At 33.0% G+C, this 17898-nt stretch overlaps 1 protein-coding gene across 2 annotated transcripts in view; it reads right to left on the bottom strand.

The window, feature by feature from the left end:
* USP34 (ubiquitin specific peptidase 34) overlaps positions 1-17898 on the bottom strand; it is a 203801-nt gene that overhangs the window by 117613 nt on the left and 68290 nt on the right. For both annotated transcript variants that reach the window (XM_072937675.1, XM_072937674.1), the window contains 8 exons: positions 10584-10709; positions 10277-10406; positions 9553-9588; positions 9061-9191; positions 8164-8774; positions 5980-6194; positions 2571-2686; positions 2352-2479 (listed from right to left, as the gene is read on the bottom strand). In XM_072937675.1, the coding sequence (XP_072793776.1) occupies positions 2352-2479; positions 2571-2686; positions 5980-6194; positions 8164-8774; positions 9061-9191; positions 9553-9588; positions 10277-10406; positions 10584-10709 (1493 nt within the window). The remainder of the gene's footprint in view (positions 1-2351; positions 2480-2570; positions 2687-5979; positions 6195-8163; positions 8775-9060; positions 9192-9552; positions 9589-10276; positions 10407-10583; positions 10710-17898) is intronic.

Raw genomic sequence — 17898 nt, 5'->3', positions numbered from 1 at the left:
AATTACCTCCCTGCACCAAAAAAAAAAACTGCTTAATGTTTTTTGATATTGAGTAAAGTATATTATTATAAGGTGAGAAAAACATCTCACGAAAATATAAAAATGAAAATTAAATCCTCTATGATTCCACCACCCAGAGACAGTTATAATTAATTCTTTGGGGCTTTTTCTTTTTTTTTCTTTTTCTCTGTGATTTATCATAACATTTTGTGTATATTTCCCTGTGCTATACAGTGTAATCTTGTTTATCTATTCTACAATTTTGAAATCCCAGTCTATCCCTTCCCACCCTCTACCCCCCTGGTAACCACAAGTCTGTATTCTCTGTCCAAGGGGAGTCTTTAGATTCCACATATGAGCGATCTCATATGGTATTTTTCTTTCTCTTTCTGGCTTACTTCACTTAGAATGACATTCTCTAGGAGCATCCATGTTGCTGCAAATGGCATTATGTTGTCAGTTTTTATGGCTGAGTAGTATTCCATTGTATAAATATACCACCTCTTCTTTATCCAGTCACCTATTGATGGACATTTAGGCTGTTTCCATGTTTTGGCTATTGTAAATAGTGCTGCTATGAACATTGGAGTGCAGGTGTCATCCTGAAGTAGATTTCCTTCTGCATACAAGCCCAGGAGTGGGATTCCTGGGTCATATGGTAAGTCTATTCCTAGTCTTTTGAGGAATCTCCTCACTGTTTTCCATAGTGGCTGCACCAAACTGCATTCCCACCAGCAGTGTAGGAGGGTTCCCCTTTCTCCACAGCCTCTCCAGCATTTGTCATTTGTGGATTTTTGAATGACGGCCATTCTGACTGGTGTGAGGTGATACCTCATTGTAGTTTTGATTTGCATTTCTCTGATAATTAGTGATATTGAGCATTTTTTCATGTGCTTTTTGATTATTTGTATGTCTTCCTTGGAGAATTGCTTGTTTAGGTCTTCTGCCCATTTTTGGATTGGGTTGTTTATTTTTTTCTTATTGAGTCGTATGAGCTGCTTATATATTTTGGAGATCAAGCCTTTGTCGGTTTCACTTGCAAAAATTTTCTCCCATTCCGTAGGTTTTCTTCTTGTTTTATTTCTATGAACATTTTTTAATGTCTTTTGGTGACCATTTGGATGTATTATCATAAGGCACACGCTTAGCAGTGGAACTGCCAAGCCATAAAGTATGCAGATGCACATATAGGGAATCTAAGCTGATACATCCACTTTAAAAAACTGTTCAGTGTCGGGGAGGGTATAGGTAAGTAGTAGAATGCATGCCTAGCATGCACGAGGTCCTGGGTTCTTAGATCCATTAAGAAAATAAATAAATCTAATTACTCCCCCCCACCAAAAACTGTTCAGTGGTTTCACAAAGACTTTTAAAAAAACATTTTAAAATTAACTTCTATAATACCTACATAAATGAAGAAATATCATCTGGCCATTAAAAGCATTCCTTCTAAGGAATATATGCCAAATGAGGCAACTGATCCACTAATAGGAGTCTGTTAGTGGTTTCTTATATCTGCATGAATAAGCAGTTTTCCTACTGTGATTGTTCAAATTAAAGCCCTTTAAAGACCAAAAGTAGAAAATGAAATATTGCACATATTTTTCTAAATCAATTACATTAAAAAAAATTGAAGCCATAAAATATTCAGTAAAATTAGACATTTATATCAGGCCTATGCAGATGTTAAGCTGAAACATTAATATAATATAATAAAGTAAATTATTAACTGAATTCACTACATCAGAGAATGGAACAACATTATCAAAGCAGTATAAGACAAGAGAAAAGAGAAATTGTACCATGGAACAGAATTGAAAATCAAGAAACTTGTAGTAATCATTTAAGCCCCAATAAAAAGTATGTAAATATATAGCAGAATTCAAACTAGAGAAAAAACACTAACCTAATTCTTTGTGCACTACAGAAATTAAAAGATCCGCCCAGATGGAAGAGCAATGCCATTATCAAATGTTAATATTTCAGCTTAACTTCACTTATCTTATTCAGTTTCCTTTATATATAACATAACAGTTCAACAACATTTAACTGTAAACTGAAAATAAAGTAATCACCACTATGTTCCCAGAATCAAGAGGAGAGTATTATTATTCCTTTGTTTCTGTTGGAGGGCATCTAATCCATAATGCCAAAATGTGCCAGGAGAAGCATAACAGAGTGATAAAATATAAACTCTGTGAGGGAATATTTAAACCTAATGTAAAAACCACAATTACTAAAAACTAGGGTGATAATGGTACATTAAGTGCTAAGAAACCCCACAAATAGTCAATAAGAATACACAAAATGAACTTTGATTTCTTAATAAAAAATTTTAAATTCCTATTTACCTGTTGTTTCCTAAATTTTCAAGGCAACCTTCAATGAATCTCATTCGAATTTGTCTATCTGTAAACCAACATACTAAGGAACAAAGAAGTTTTTCTGCTTCATTTATTAATCCTTCAGAAAGATTAACCTGCAAAAAATGTATATACATAAAGTTACTGTTTATACTGATTGTATTTTGCTGTAATTTGGTAATCTTTTGGTTCTATTAAATAACTTACTGCATCATCATCCTGGACTATGTCCCACAACAAAGTGTTTCCTTTCTTGCAAACATTATCCAAATTAATGTCTGTCACAGCATTACTGTTGAATTGATGTTTATGAACTGCAGGTCCTGAAGGGGCAAAATATAACACACTATAGAGGAATGCAGCTGACTGAAATTGTAAAGTAAATTATAGCATTCATAAAGTTAACAAATTCAAAGTAAACTGTAACGATAAACTCTTCTTATATCACAAGACAAAAACAAGATTAACACAATAGTTGCTTTATGAATGGCAAAGAATAGTATTGTTTAGAGTTTGATATTACTAAAGTGAAAAAAGTTTTCTTTTCATAGCCTCTTCACTATTTCTTCTAAGTATAAGTTTTTCACATATCAAGAGAATTGTATATAAATACTTGAAATTCAAATGAAGCATAAAAAAGATGATTTATTTGAAATAATTATATAGCCAAGGTCATTCCTCTAAATGACCTCCTATAAAGTGTCTTGTACCTAAAGGTTTTTTTGAGATGATTTACTCAAAACATCCAATTAAATTCAAAGATTTTATTATAATAAGTTATATTTTAAGTGCCAAACTATAGATCCTCACTAGGGCTGTTATATTAAGCAAAAATGCTTCTTTGCTTTGTGTGGTTTTTTTTTTTTCTTAACAGTTTTACCATGAAATTTCTCTATTAAATTGTACACATACATTGATTTCATTAGAATGAGAGTTGTGTAGCCATCACAATACAATTTTGGAACACTTTTATTACCCTAAAACATTCCCTCATACCTAATGACATTTAATCTCTGATCCCATTCCCCAGCCCTAGTCTGTTTTTCCATCCTCATAAATCGGCCATTCTAGAAATTTCATGGAAGTGGAACCATACATTTTTATAGTCTTATGTCTGACTTCGTTCACTTAGCAAAATGTTTTGAGGGTCATCCATGTTGAAGTACCTATCAGTATGCGTTCCTTTTAATTACAGAATATTGCATTATGTGAAAATGTTGCATTTGTTTATATATCTACCAGTTAATGAAAATTTGGAGAGTTGCCAGTTTTTGTCTAATATGAATAATGCTGCCACAAATACTGATGCAATAAATCTTTGTACAGACACATATTTTCCTTTCTCTTGGGTAAATACTTAAAAGTGGAATTGTTGGGTCATAAAGTAAACTTAAGCTTAACACTTGAAGAAACTGCCGAACTGTTTTCCAAAGTGGCTATGTCAATTACATTCCCAACAGCAGTGTGTAAGAGCACCAGTTCCTCCAAATCCTCCCCAACACATACAATCACTCTTTTAACTTTAGCCATTCTAATTGGTGTGCAGTAGAATCTTGTAGTTTTTAATTTGTATTTCCCTAATGACTGATGATGCTGAGCATCTTTTCATGTGCTTATTAGCCATTTGTGTACCTTCTCTGGTAAAATAAATCAATTTCCAATTTTTAATTAAGTTGTCTTACTAGATAGATGATTTGCAAATATTTCTCCCAATATGTGGTGGCTTCACTTGTTAAGATTCGGGGGGGGTGTGTCAAATTTTAATAAAATTAATTTTTTAAAGTAAATACATAATAAAGATACAGAACATTTCTATCACCCCAAAAAGTTCGCTTGTGTTCCTTTACAATGAATCCCCACCACCAGTCATTGAGATTTCCACTTCTATAAGTTACTTTAGAATATTCTAGAAGTGCACAATGATATACACTATGTACTCTTCTCTCTAGCTTCATCTGCTTAGAATGTTTCTTGATATTCATCCATGGTGTTGAAAAGTATCAGTACAGTAGTTCTTTTCTTTTTATTGATGAACAGTACTCCATTATGTGAATATACCACAATTTGTTTATCTGTCAATTAATTCCAGTTGAGGCTCATGAATGAAGTAGGTGTTAACATTCAAGTACAAATCTGTGGACATAATTTTCCATTTCTCTTGGGTAAATATCTGGAACAGGAATTTCTGGGTCTTATGGTGGGTACATATTTAAGTTTATAAGAAACTGATAAAATAGTTCTCTAAACTGGCTGTCTTATTTTATACTCCTCAACAGCAAAGGAGAGTTCTAGTTGCTCTACATCCTTAGCATCATTTGATATCATTAGTCCTTAATTTTTTTACCCATCCCAAGTGAGTAAAGTATCTCACTGTGGTTTAATTTTGCATTTCCCAGATGACTAAAGACATTGAGTATCTTTTCATGTAATTACTGACCATTTTTATATCTTTATGAATTAACCAAATTATTCACATCTTTTGCCCACTTATAAACTGTCTTACTGTTTTCAAAAAGTTCTTTATAGTATTAAATATATAGCGATATGTCTATAAGATTTGGAAAACATTAATACGTTTAATATATTGCTCAATTTCTAACTTCATATAGCAAAAAAATATGTACAATACTGAACAAAGGGAAAACGGGGTAAGAACAGAATGGTAAAAGTTTAATAAATATAGTATCAAATTCAACTGATCTTAATCTTAATCTATTCATTTCTCAACAACCACAGTAATACAACAACAAAAACATCAAAATAACCTTATCTAGATTATAGACAAGAAACATCTGAAATCAAAAAGTTGATGCCAAGATCCACATTGCATCTTCAAGTCTGATCATAGCCTTATAGCATAAACATAATCTATCAGGTTTACTTTGTTTGTAATTTACTGGCATCCCAAAACCCACTTCCTAGGTTGGCAAATGCTGATGATATGTAACCAAGCAAGAGTCTGGAATATGAACCTTTAAATTGCCAATTCTAAAACTATTTTTCCCCTCTTATTTTTTCTCCTTTATCTTTTATTATTCTTTAGCCCTCTCTAACCTCCATTCTTCCAAGATTGGTCATGTCCTATCACTTTTTTTTAGATGGATTTACAGTGATCAGAACCTTTTTGAAAAAAAAAAATTTTCATCAACTCCAGACAAAACGAACACCTTACCCTTTAGCAGTAACCCCCTCCTCTTATTTCCCCCCAACACTTCCTAGCCCCAGTCAAACACTAATCTACGTTCTGTATCTACAGATTTGCCTTAATCATTTTATATAAATGGAATCATAAAGTATGTGATCCTGTGTAATCTACTTTTAAGTCCTAAGATTTCTGAGCATAAAATCTAACACAGTCATATTTTCTCAAATACAAAGCTGTAACTTTTATACATATTACTAATTTTATTTCCTTTGTTACATATCTCTTGGTGGAACTGTAGCCTTCATACTCATGATAATAGTATTCATAATAATTTCATTCCCTTGAGAAGAAAACTACAGTATGAAAACACTAAAATGTCGTAACATTAACTGTTGATTCCTTTTAATAATATAATAAAAATTATCCCTATTTTAAATAAAAGAATATATTTTACTTACTACAGAACCTTACCTTGACTAAGGTGTTCATGGTAAATAGATGCTAAATTGGGAAGATGTTGTTGGAGATGAGATGTTAGCTCTGCATGCGAATTAATCTGAACTAGCTCCTCTTCACATCCAGATTCTTCACCATCAAAATCAGCCATATTTTTTTCTGATTTTGCACTGACCTGGGAGCTACTGCAACTGACATCATCTGCACTTAGCATATCATCAACCATATGTCTGTAACAGAGAAGCACATAGTTAGTAATTACCAATTTAAAAACACTTTTGTGAATCACAAAAAAATCTCTCAAACCATTTGGCAGAAGTTAACGACACACTCAAGAACAAAGCTACATTTGTTTAATATGGAATATTGACAGCTTTATAATAATGAAAAACTCCACAATGTCAGCATTATTGTATTAACTTTACAAATATATTGACATATTATCTGACCCATCAATACACTTATTAAAATAACTTCGAAGACAACAATTTTAGGGAAAATCAGTAAAATTACTGTTATGTAATTATTTTATAAACTCAAATCACAAAGTAAAACCTTAAAATTTGTTTACATTTGTTCATACAATTGCAGAATCAAATGAGGTAACTATCAGGAAAATATTTCAATTTAAAGCTGCAATCTAGATGTGGTTAATGTTAACTGGGGGACTCTGAACTAAATAAATACCTATTAAGCACTCACTTCTAAAACATACCATATAGGGTGCTCTAAGGATGTAAAGACATAAGGATGAAAAATAATATGAAGAAGAAAATTTCAGGATTGATTTAGAGACTCACAAGTAGTACCATACACAGAGAATACGGAAAGGGCTAACATTAAAAAAAATCATTAGGTCTTCTAAGGTAGAGGATTGGTGTGAAGACTCAAAGAACTGCAATGTGCCAAACTGAATATATTACCCTCCTCAGTTTTATGCTTTGTCTTCGGTATGAGCTGCCTTGGGGAGAACTCTGAATGTACATATTTGTACTGTCAGACCATAAACCAGTGGTTCTTGATCAGAAGGCCAAAGGGACATTCAGCAATGTCTAGAGGTACTTTTAGGTTATCACAACTTAGAAGATACCTCTGGCATCTAGGGCTAGAGGCTAGGGATGCTGCTAAACATTCATCCTACAATGCACAGAGCAGTATTCACATTGCTGCAAATCCACAATACACAGTTACCTGGCCTAAAATGTCAATAATGCCAAGATTGAGAAAGTTTACCTTAAATTCATAGGGTTAATGTTAAGAATAAAAAGGTAGAAGAAATAAAGTAGGAATATGTATAGGTATGTACTTCTCCCAGATAACCATACTGAATTCTGAAAGGCCTGGCAAATAGTCACGTCTAAGAAAATTCATCCTGATAAACCAATATTCTTATTTCATGATTAACTCAAGTATTACTACTTGCAATGACAGTAACAGTAAGTAGCAGCTAATATTTATTAAGCTATTATATGCCAATCAGATTAGCCCATGACATGCTCACAATAAACCTATGAGATAGGTACTACTTTTCCTACTTAAGATGAGAAAATGATGGGGGAAAAATTGAGTTTTCTTCCAATATTGTAACACAAGTAAATGACAGAATCACTTAAACATCACAGGTATATTTCACAGATAATCAAAAAGCTTTATGCTGAGGCTTTAACCTTACTAATACTCTAAAATAGGGGTATAAATAAAATTTCCCTTTTCATGATCACACTTTAATGGAAGTTTTCAGAAGCAATTTTCTATCTACCTTCAGGCAATTATTACAAGGATTTGAAGATCTAGATCTGTGCTGTACAATGTAATAGCCACTTGCCACCTGTGGCCACTGCACATGTACAAAGTGGTTGGTCTAAATAAATATGTGTTGTAAGTATAAAATATACACAGGTTATTAAAGAATTGGTTCAAAAATAGAAAAATATTTTATTAATAATGTTTACATTGATTACATGTGGAGCTGATATTGTGGACATTACTGCTTTAAATAAAATGTATAACTAAAATTAATCTCCTATTTCATTTTGCTTTCTAAAATGTGCCCACTAGAAAATGAAAAATTACATAATTTGTGGCATGCATTTGTAGCTTACATTATATTCCTATTAGACAGGACTGATCTAGTTGAATAAATAGGCTATAATTACCTCCAAAAGGAAATATAACCTGTTTATTCTTAAGGAGACTTACCCATCATGGTGGTGATGATGGTGGTGGTGGTGGTGGTGATGCTGTGGACCAATAAACTGCCGACAATTAAATAATTCATTCCCAATAGTCTCCCCAAGAAAGTCCCCAGTGCGTGTAATACAAGATTCCTGAGATGCTTGTGCTATATGAGCAGCATTCATTTCCCCTGAAATATCATGTTCTGGGTCTTCAGAGTGTGAACAGGCATCTAGCATTCTTATTCGATTATCTACCGATGGCAATGACTCAGTGTTAAAAACCAGGTCCTTTCCTGTTCCATTGTTTGTCCCACTTCTTTCTGATGGACCTTGAGAATCCCCTAAGCAAATGCCTGCTTGACTTTCCAACTTCCTGTTCCGAAGATCTGTACCACAACTGCTTTTAGGAGGATTATGACCATGATCATCATCTTCGTCTTCTTCTTTAAGGGCTTCAATATCTGCAATGTCTTCTGACTGTACCTCACTGCCAGGGCTCCCTGCTGACTGGCTTGCATGGCTAGAATTCACTTCATTGCTAGATCCATCACTATGTCCACTACTGCTACCAGGACCACTGCTTCCATCTTCACCACTGTTGGCAGTTTCGTCAGAACTTCCCTGCATGGATTCCTGTATTGAGAAACAAAGAGATTTAAATAAATATTTAAAACTAGTAAGAAAAAAAGTAAATGACATTAACACACTGTAGTTTTTTTAAAAGGCTGCAACTGTCTTATTTCTTCGAACAATACAAAATGGAATTAAAAACTTAAAGAAAAGTAAAGAACCTCAGTAATACTAAAAAGAGAAGCCTTAACAGGGATCAGGTTTATATTCCCAGTTCAAAGGATAAGCATGGCACAAACCTGAAAATCAAAAACTCTCTTTAAAAGGGGAGGAAAATCTGTTTTCATACCTCTGTATCTGAAAGTCGCTGTTGTACATGTTTCGTTCTATTAATAAGTTGCTCATCCATTTCAATGTCACTGCCTCCACTTTGATGGGTATCACTGTTATCACTGCTTTGAGGACTGGCTGCAGGTGACCCTATATTAAAAAGATTTTGTTATTTCTCATTTGCATTAACATGGATCTATCAAAATGCCATTATCTTTCGATTCTGTGATATACCAAAGCTCTATGCTAAGTAGCCAAAAAATATAATCCGGAAATATGTTAACATCTGCCAATCATTTCTAAAGAGGATATACATGATTTTAATTAAAAGCCAAGACATTAATGATTTAAACAAAAAGGGTAAGATAGATAACTAGTTAAGGGTTTACATCTCCTGCTCAAAATGAACTCTATGACTCTGAAACAAATATATTATATAAAATCAACCTCAGATGATCATCAAAATAAAACTACAAGTCATCTTGCCATACATTTCTAAGACTCAACTTACAAGGTGATGGTGCAGCTCTTCTGAGCTCTTCTTCCTCTGAAGGAAAAGGAAAAAAAAAACAGGAGGAAAATATTCTAAGTGAATGAATTTCTTTGGGACAACACATTAGTTGTTCTTATTATATAATCAACAAGACACAAATAGGGAAACCTGCAATAATTAAGTCCCCACCACTTTCCACACTGGTTGTGGGTGCCCACATAGAAAAGCCTAATAGTAGTATACAATGTCAGGAGGCCAAAACAGGAGTAAAACTGATAAAATGTTAGAAAGCCTGGGAAAGCTATACACGTAAAAGTACACATAAAACACTGAAATGATAGAAAACTTTGAAGTAGAAAACACAGAGAAATGTATCATTATGTTCTACTCTCAAAATTATTTCTAGAACGAAGCATATTGCTTGTTTGTTTTCTAACCAAAAGCTCTGAAGCTTTTATGAAATAGTTGGGTTTTTTTTTTTAAAGTGAACAACCATAATGAGAGGGAAGATCCATTAACTACTAAAATTTTATCACTGTTCTTTACTTGAATAGTAAGCCCAAAATATGAGCCAATCCCAATTTATTAACCTTTTCACAAAACCATCAACTCCCATTCAAACTTATTTCAAAATTAAGACTGAAGTGAAACTAATTTGCAAAAATGAATTCAAATTTGTGTTCTAAACTTTGGACAACTTACAAATTACTTTATACTTCAAATTACATTATACTTTACTAACCTTTCTTATTTCCAATGGGAAGATTAGTGTTTAATAAAGATGCAAATGAACTCTGTTTAGATAGCTGGGCCTTAGCAGCTAGTGCATTATTCCATAATGCTTTAATTAACATCGATGCCAAATACAATGTCTTAAAAAAAAAAAAAAAGATTAAAATCACAGGTTTTAGGAAACATTGTAACAAATTTAATATCCTTTTGCCTAACTGAAATGCCAACAGAAATAAACAAGTTAAATCATCTGAATCACAAATAAATTTTCACTTTACAAAAAAAAAAAAAAACCCATTGTATTTTGAATGAATTACCTGTTCAGTATGAACACTTGGCTCAAGAGCAGAGACCAGATTAAGAAGATGTCTAAGTGGTACTGGATCCAAATTCTTGATGAGTGAAGGAAATAAGTCATGAATATACCGACTACAATGTTTCAACTAGAAAAAAAAGTAGAGACAATAATCAAAAAGAATTACACTACATAAATAAATAAACTGATACCAAAAAAGTTATATAAGTTTAAAAGTGAAGAAGGAGGCTGGGACACTAATTTTTAAAAACACCTTGCTAAAATGTCAATAAACCAAATATCATGAATCACAGTACATAAAACCATGAAAATAAAATTCCTACTTAAGCAGAACTTCAGCTTATCCAAGCAAACCATAAACTTAAATTTTTAACCACAAGACGCCAAGTGCACAATACATACAGTTTCTGGAATTCAAGTATAAAAACAATTCCAATTAAATTTAGATACCTATTATTCATAAAAAAACAAATTAAATAGTAAATTAAGATGTATGCAATTAAAAATAAAATACAGTTAGGAAAGAAAATCAAATTAAATATTAATCAAATATACAGTGGATCCTTGAACAATGCAGGTTTTAACTGTGTGGATCCACATATATGCAGATTTTTTTCACCAAGTATGTACTATAGTAGCACATGATCCACGGATATGGAACTATGGATACAGAAGACTGACTGTAAAGTTACATGCTGATTTTTGACTGTATAGAGGGTGGTGCCATAACCCCCACATTGTTCAAGGGTCAATCGTATTTCTCATAGTAAGCGGTTATATTTATATAACATGTTCATTTTACTAGAATACACAACAGGAACTCCCTTTATAATCAAGATCTTCATAATATAAGCCAGGAGATAGAAAGTCTCCTTTGTTATACGAAACAGAATTATGTAAATATGAGGGAAAGTATAATATTTACAAAAATGTGACCTCTAAATATTACAATGTCATGTAAAATAACTATCTTTTATAGCCATAAAGTTGCTAATAGCTAAATTAAGATCCAGCAACAAATGCGACTAGGCCAGAAATAACCAATTACAGGACTCCAAAGGTAAAAGGTATTCTACTTTTCTTGAATACATAAAAAGTCTTTAAGAAAACACAAATTTTTCTATTCTAAAACACTAACTTTTACATTTTTCAGGTGTATATCACATGAACTCTCTGCTACTGCATCCCCTTATCAGGGTAAATATACATAACTTAATTTTGAAACAGAAGGTGAAATAAAATAACACTGGAAAAGTTCCTCTAGGTCAGGGCGACTTCTAATAAACTACAATTCCCTTCAATGCTACTATTTAATTCAACACTACTGTTTAAACCAATTGCAGTACTTCAAGACCAAAAACATTATTTGACTTTGAGAAGTGAATCATCAATTATAAGTGCTGGTTTTACAGATCTTATCTAAGAATATTACTATTAATTTAAATATAATGTTAACACTATAATTGGACTATATTAACAATTTATAATTGCTTTTTTGCCAACAAATAACTATTAATTTTACACTTTTCCTTATTAAAATGTGATAAAAACATACTATGTGATACATTTCTGATGTGTGCCAGTTCAATTATTAATAAAATGGGACTTTAATAGACATAATTTTCATAATCAAATACCTTACTGGTTATTTTTAAGTAATAAGACCCTTAAGAGATAACTATGTAATCTGGTAACTGAGGCAAAAGATACACTAGGCACTTTTCAAGACACACACTATGAAGACAAATCCAAAAAGTCAGGAAAAAATATTAAGATTGATGGCTTGAGTTCCTGGTAAAAATAGCATGTGTAGTTGGTTCAGACTCTTCTTCACTAGTTATTGAAAAGAAAAGAGAGGAAAAGGATGTCAAAAAAGATGGCAGAGCAGGAAATGCCTGGAATCCACCTCTATACCTAGACAGCAACTGTAATGGCAGAAACTGTCTGATGTAACTATTCTGAAACTCTATAGAGTAGCTGTTTTGAACTCCTGCACTCCCAACAGAAGGCCTGAATGGTAAATATTGGCCAATTTCAGTGTGAAGCCTTCAGTGTGATAGCAGCTATTCATCCCCCACTCCCTGTCCCTATGGCAGGCAGCTGAGGGGACACTAATATGACTCTAGTATAGTTTGGAGCCATGGGTGGGCAATAATAATCTTGTTCTCCAAATAGCAAACCTCTGTGTTCCGATCTCAATTTCTACCTCTAATGGCTGAGATGCAGGCACAGAGATTAGCTGTCACTGTTTCAACCCAAATCAGCTAGTGACTATTGGGGGAATTAAAGGAGGCACACTACAGTTTTTCTGGATGCCCAATAAAAATTGTATGTATATAATAATTTAGAGAAGCACTACACATTCTCAGGGGAAGTCAGAGGCTAAGAAAAACCTGAGGAGACCATAAGCATTCGCATTATATTAATCCCTAGCACAAAAACACTTATAACTATCAAAGAAAGAATAAACTGAGAAAGGAAGAGAATCTCATTTCCAGAGTCAGCACATTATAAAATTCAGATGCTGTTTTAACCCCATACCCCAAAAGGAAAGAAAAGCAACAGAAAATATAAAAATATAAAAATGTGGTCCGTTCAAATGAATATAATAAATCAACACAAATGTACCCAAGGAAGCTCACCCATTGGAAATGCTTGACAAAGATCGTAATACATCTACCTTTACAGACATTCAAAGAGCTAAAGGAAGAAAAAAACGGACAGGAAAACAATGCCTGAACAAAATAAGTACAGCATTAAAAAAAAAAAAACAGAAATAAAAGGATATTATCTATCCATTCAACTTGGCAATGACTTCATTGATATAACATCAAAAACAGAGGCCAGAAAAGAAAAAAATGATAAATCAGACTTCATCAAAATTAAGACCTTAGTGCATCTTAAGGATACTTTCAAGAAAGGAAAAGACAACTTACAGAGTTGGAGAAAACGTATGCAAATACCATACCTGATGAGACTATTTTCTAGAATATATAAAGTACTTCTAAAATGTAACAACAACAACAAAAAATCCACAAACACAATTCAAAAATAGGCAAAGGACTTGAATGAACATTTCTCCAAAGAAGATATACAAATAGCCAATAAGTACATGAAAGGCTGCTCAACATCGTTGTTCAGAAATGCAAATAAATGCAAATTACAACCACAGTTAGATACCACTTCACACCTAGTAGGATGGCTAAAAATTTTTTTTAAAAGACAAATAACAATTGTTGGCAAGGATGTGGAGAAATTAGAACCTGCTTGTATTGCTGATGGGATGTACAATACTGCAGTTGCTGTGGAAAAATTTAGTGACTTTCTGTACAGGTTAAACCTCAAATTACCAAATGAGCCAGGAGTATCTACCCCTAGGTATATTTATAGAAGAATTGAAAACAGAGACTCAAACATATACCTGTACACCCATGTTCACAGATGTGTTATATGTAAGAAATAGTGACAAGATGGAATCAACTCAAATGTCTACTGATGAATCAATGCATAAACTAGACATAGTGTATACCTACAATTGAATATTATTCAGCCATAACATAAAAAGAAAATTTTTATGTATGCTATAATGTGGTTGGACCTTGAAAAAACTGTATTTAGTAAAATAAGCCAAACATAGTATGATTTCATTAAATGAGGTACCTAGAATAGGCAAATTCATAGAGACACAAAGTAGAAGAGAGGAAATCAACAGTCCCCTGGAAGGGGGGTGGTGGAGGTTATTATTGTATAGAAAACAGGTACAGTGTTTTTTGGGAGGATGATATCAAAGTTTTGGACACAGGTAAGTGATGATTAAAAACACTGTGAACGTATTTAATGCCATAGAACTTGTACACTTACAAATGGTTAAAATGGTAAATTACATGTTATATATATTTGTACCACAATAAAGTAATTTTAATAAAGAAAAGAAGAACATGTTAAAAGCCATCAACCAAAAACCCAAAGTTTTAAAAAAAAAAATCCTCGTGGGGTTAATGAAACCTGAAAAACAACATGAGAGAAAAATTCATCCGATAAAAAAGGACGGGCTATATATTAGATATGTATCTTTGTAAAATATTAAATATACAAGCTCTTTGTTCAGAAAACAATCGAATACTATCCATGCCTATTACACAGTTCTGATGGAAAACAAGAATGGCTCTAGTATCTCACTTTTGGTCAAACTCTTCAAGTACAAAGAAAACAGACATTTCAAGTGTACAGTAACCCAGAATATCCACAAATTTCTCTTTAGGGATGTTGGAGGATATAATCGAGAGGACATGACTGCCAGTTGACCTGTGAGCTGAAACTGGGTAACCAGAGGCTCCTCACTGCCCCCCTGTCGCTGGAACATACGTTCTGCCTGCTGTTCCCACGGTGGGAGCTATTCCAAGGACATAACCTTGAGAGAGAGAGTAAGGTGTTGTTGAAACCACCTACACGGTATACATGCCTGAACCCAGTTAAGGCCTCTCTAACAAGATTTGGCAAGAGGGTGTAGAGATCTACTCATCTTGCAGCCACTGAAGACAAGCCTCCAAAGTTCCCCTGCTTATTTAACCTGTACCTCCCAATTTGGAGCACTTTCTGTCTCTTCAGCCTCTCCCTCACCTCTGTGTATAAGGCCAGTTTACAAACCAATAAGGGAAAATGAAAGGCTACTCTGTAAAATTCACAAGAATAAACACAAATTAACTCTGGAATAAGGAAAAAGGAAAGAGAAAACCAGAAGTGAGGAAAAAGAATTTGTGGTGAATCATATACCTAAATACAAAATTAATACTAAACAATTGTGGAAAGTATGGTTATACTGTAGAACTTAAAAGTTGTATAATATGATAAAACACAAATAACATAATAAAAACTGCAAAGTGAGTAAGAGAAAAATGTTGAAAATTTCCTCATCTTCCATAGAAGAGAATCAATCATTACTGCATTTCAGAAGGAAAAGAAACAAACCTATAAAGAAAATGAGAATCAGTAATAGATGTGAAATTTCAACAGATTTCTGATTGACTAAAATGAATGGGAATATATTTTGAAAAGTACAGATAAGGAAAGCTGCAGCGAGTGAGCTGCAGAAGAGATAGGTCTATCTTCCTAATGTAACTGGAAAAAATTCTAAACCCAGAGTACCAGGTTGGATGGACAGCAGGAGTGAGACATGGACATGAAATCCTGTTTTCCCATTCCCTCCTCTGTTCCCCATTCCCAGGAGTCCATTTGAGAGCTCTAATGGAAAAATATTTTTACAACATCCAACAATATCTAGACCACCTACCAGTCGTCTTTCTTAAATATGAGCAGATAGCAAAGGCATATGGAAAGACCCAACAACATAAAAGAATACAGTAAAGACAAGAGGTTTAAATATATAATACAAGAAGAAATCATCATTCATATTAACAGCTCCTAAAAAGGCAGGAAGGAACAGAATCCAAATCGTAAGATGTAACATAGAAGAGGATACTGCAGTGGCTAGATTATACTTGAGGTACAATCATAATTTCACATGGTTAACAGTATGCAATGTCTCATAAAGTAGTAATTTAAATGTGTACAAATAAATATACATGCAGAAGCTAATAATCACTAGAGTAAAAATCAGCGTTTCTAAAATTGGTCATCACCTAATCCTTTTGAGAATCTGGGGAAAAATGGACCAGTTCCCTCAAAATGTACGTAACGCACATTTGAGAGTCATGATATTTAAGTCCCTTCTAAATCCTAGGGAATTTTACTTGTCACTGGGACATGAAAATCTATCCCCAAAAAAGCCATTAGCTGCATTCTAAGATAAAATTATTATCTCAAGAAGCTACAGAAATTTATAGAAAAGTTAAATTCAAGTATGGAAAGCATTTAACAACAAATTCCTGTAGAGTGGAAAGATTCTGAAGTTTATTTTTTTGTCATATGACTAAAAAGTTTTATGGTGACAGGGTATAAAGAGGGAGATGTAGAGAGATAATCAAGCCAGAATAATAAGTAACTTTAAATGGTAAAGTCACTGAAATGTAAAAATGTCTACTGAAATTTATATAGTAGTTTTTATACTTACTGAAAAATTAATAAACATGTTAAATATTCAAAGCTTACATAAATGTAGACAATAAAAAAAAGTTTCCCACCTATCTCAAGCCACTTCCCCAAAAGCAAACCTGTTAAAATTTCTTGTGTATTTTTCCAAAATAGTTCCAGACATTCACAAGTACAAAGAATATATATGTATGTGCATCCTCTTTTTGTAAATGTTTAAGTATCCAGTGGGAGAATACACTGTGTACTTGGTTTCTCTTAATAAAAAATCTATTACCTATGCAGTGTTTACTAAAAATATTTCTTGGAGGTTGTTCCACATGAACATGTAAATACAGCAATTTCAGTCCTTCTCATGGCCACAGAATACTCTATGATATGGACTTCTCAAAATTATTATCCAGCTAGTTATTTAACTAATCCTATGGTGACAGACATTCGTGATCTGCTAGTGTAGTCAATGATATACCAAACATCTTCATGTACCTGTATTTAGAAGATAAATCACCAGAAAGAGACCTATATTGTTTTTCCAAAGTTCTACCACACTGTTCAATAGATGGCATGGTTAAACATAAAGGGAATTACCCTATATATGAAAATGCTATTATGTTAGTTAAACTTACACTGAATTATAAACAAAGACAAGCATTTTTCCAATATTTATAGACCACTGAACTTCTTTTCAATTTCCCATTTGTCACCTTTGTCAATTTTCTCTTTGGATTCGGATATAAGAGTTGGGATACAATCAATGAAATGAACAGCAACCAATCCAGTTATTACTGGGTGAAGTATGTGTATATGTGTGTGGGTGTCAGGTGAGCAAAGTGACTGCAAAAACTTACTCCAGAGGAAAGGAAAAAAAGACTCAAATAAGACTCTATATGAAACCAACTTACCCCAGACAGTGTGAAATCAGTTATAGTTGGTGCTCCAATTAAAAGAACTCAAAATTTAGAAATTCCTGATCATTCTAAATTTGTGGTACATTCAAAAGTAAAGCTGTAACAAACCACAGAAACTTCCAACTAAAATAACCTTTAAAATATACTTATTTATTTTCTCTTGTCAAACTCTCTTTTATAGATATTTCAAGTTATTTCAAACAGTATCACAGATATGGCCACAATTTTTAAATCACTCCCTTATTAGGTTACTTCAAATTTTTGCTAGGGTAAATGCTAATAGTTTTAACACACCATTATTATCAATTGTAAATCTGACCAATTTCAGTTTCAATAAATAATGCTTCACTATTCTTAGTT

This window comes from Vicugna pacos, chromosome 15, assembly GCF_048564905.1.
Source record: "Vicugna pacos chromosome 15, VicPac4, whole genome shotgun sequence".
Classification (NCBI taxonomy): domain Eukaryota; kingdom Metazoa; phylum Chordata; class Mammalia; order Artiodactyla; family Camelidae; genus Vicugna; species Vicugna pacos.
This window is presented reverse-complemented; position numbering and strand designations above follow the sequence as displayed.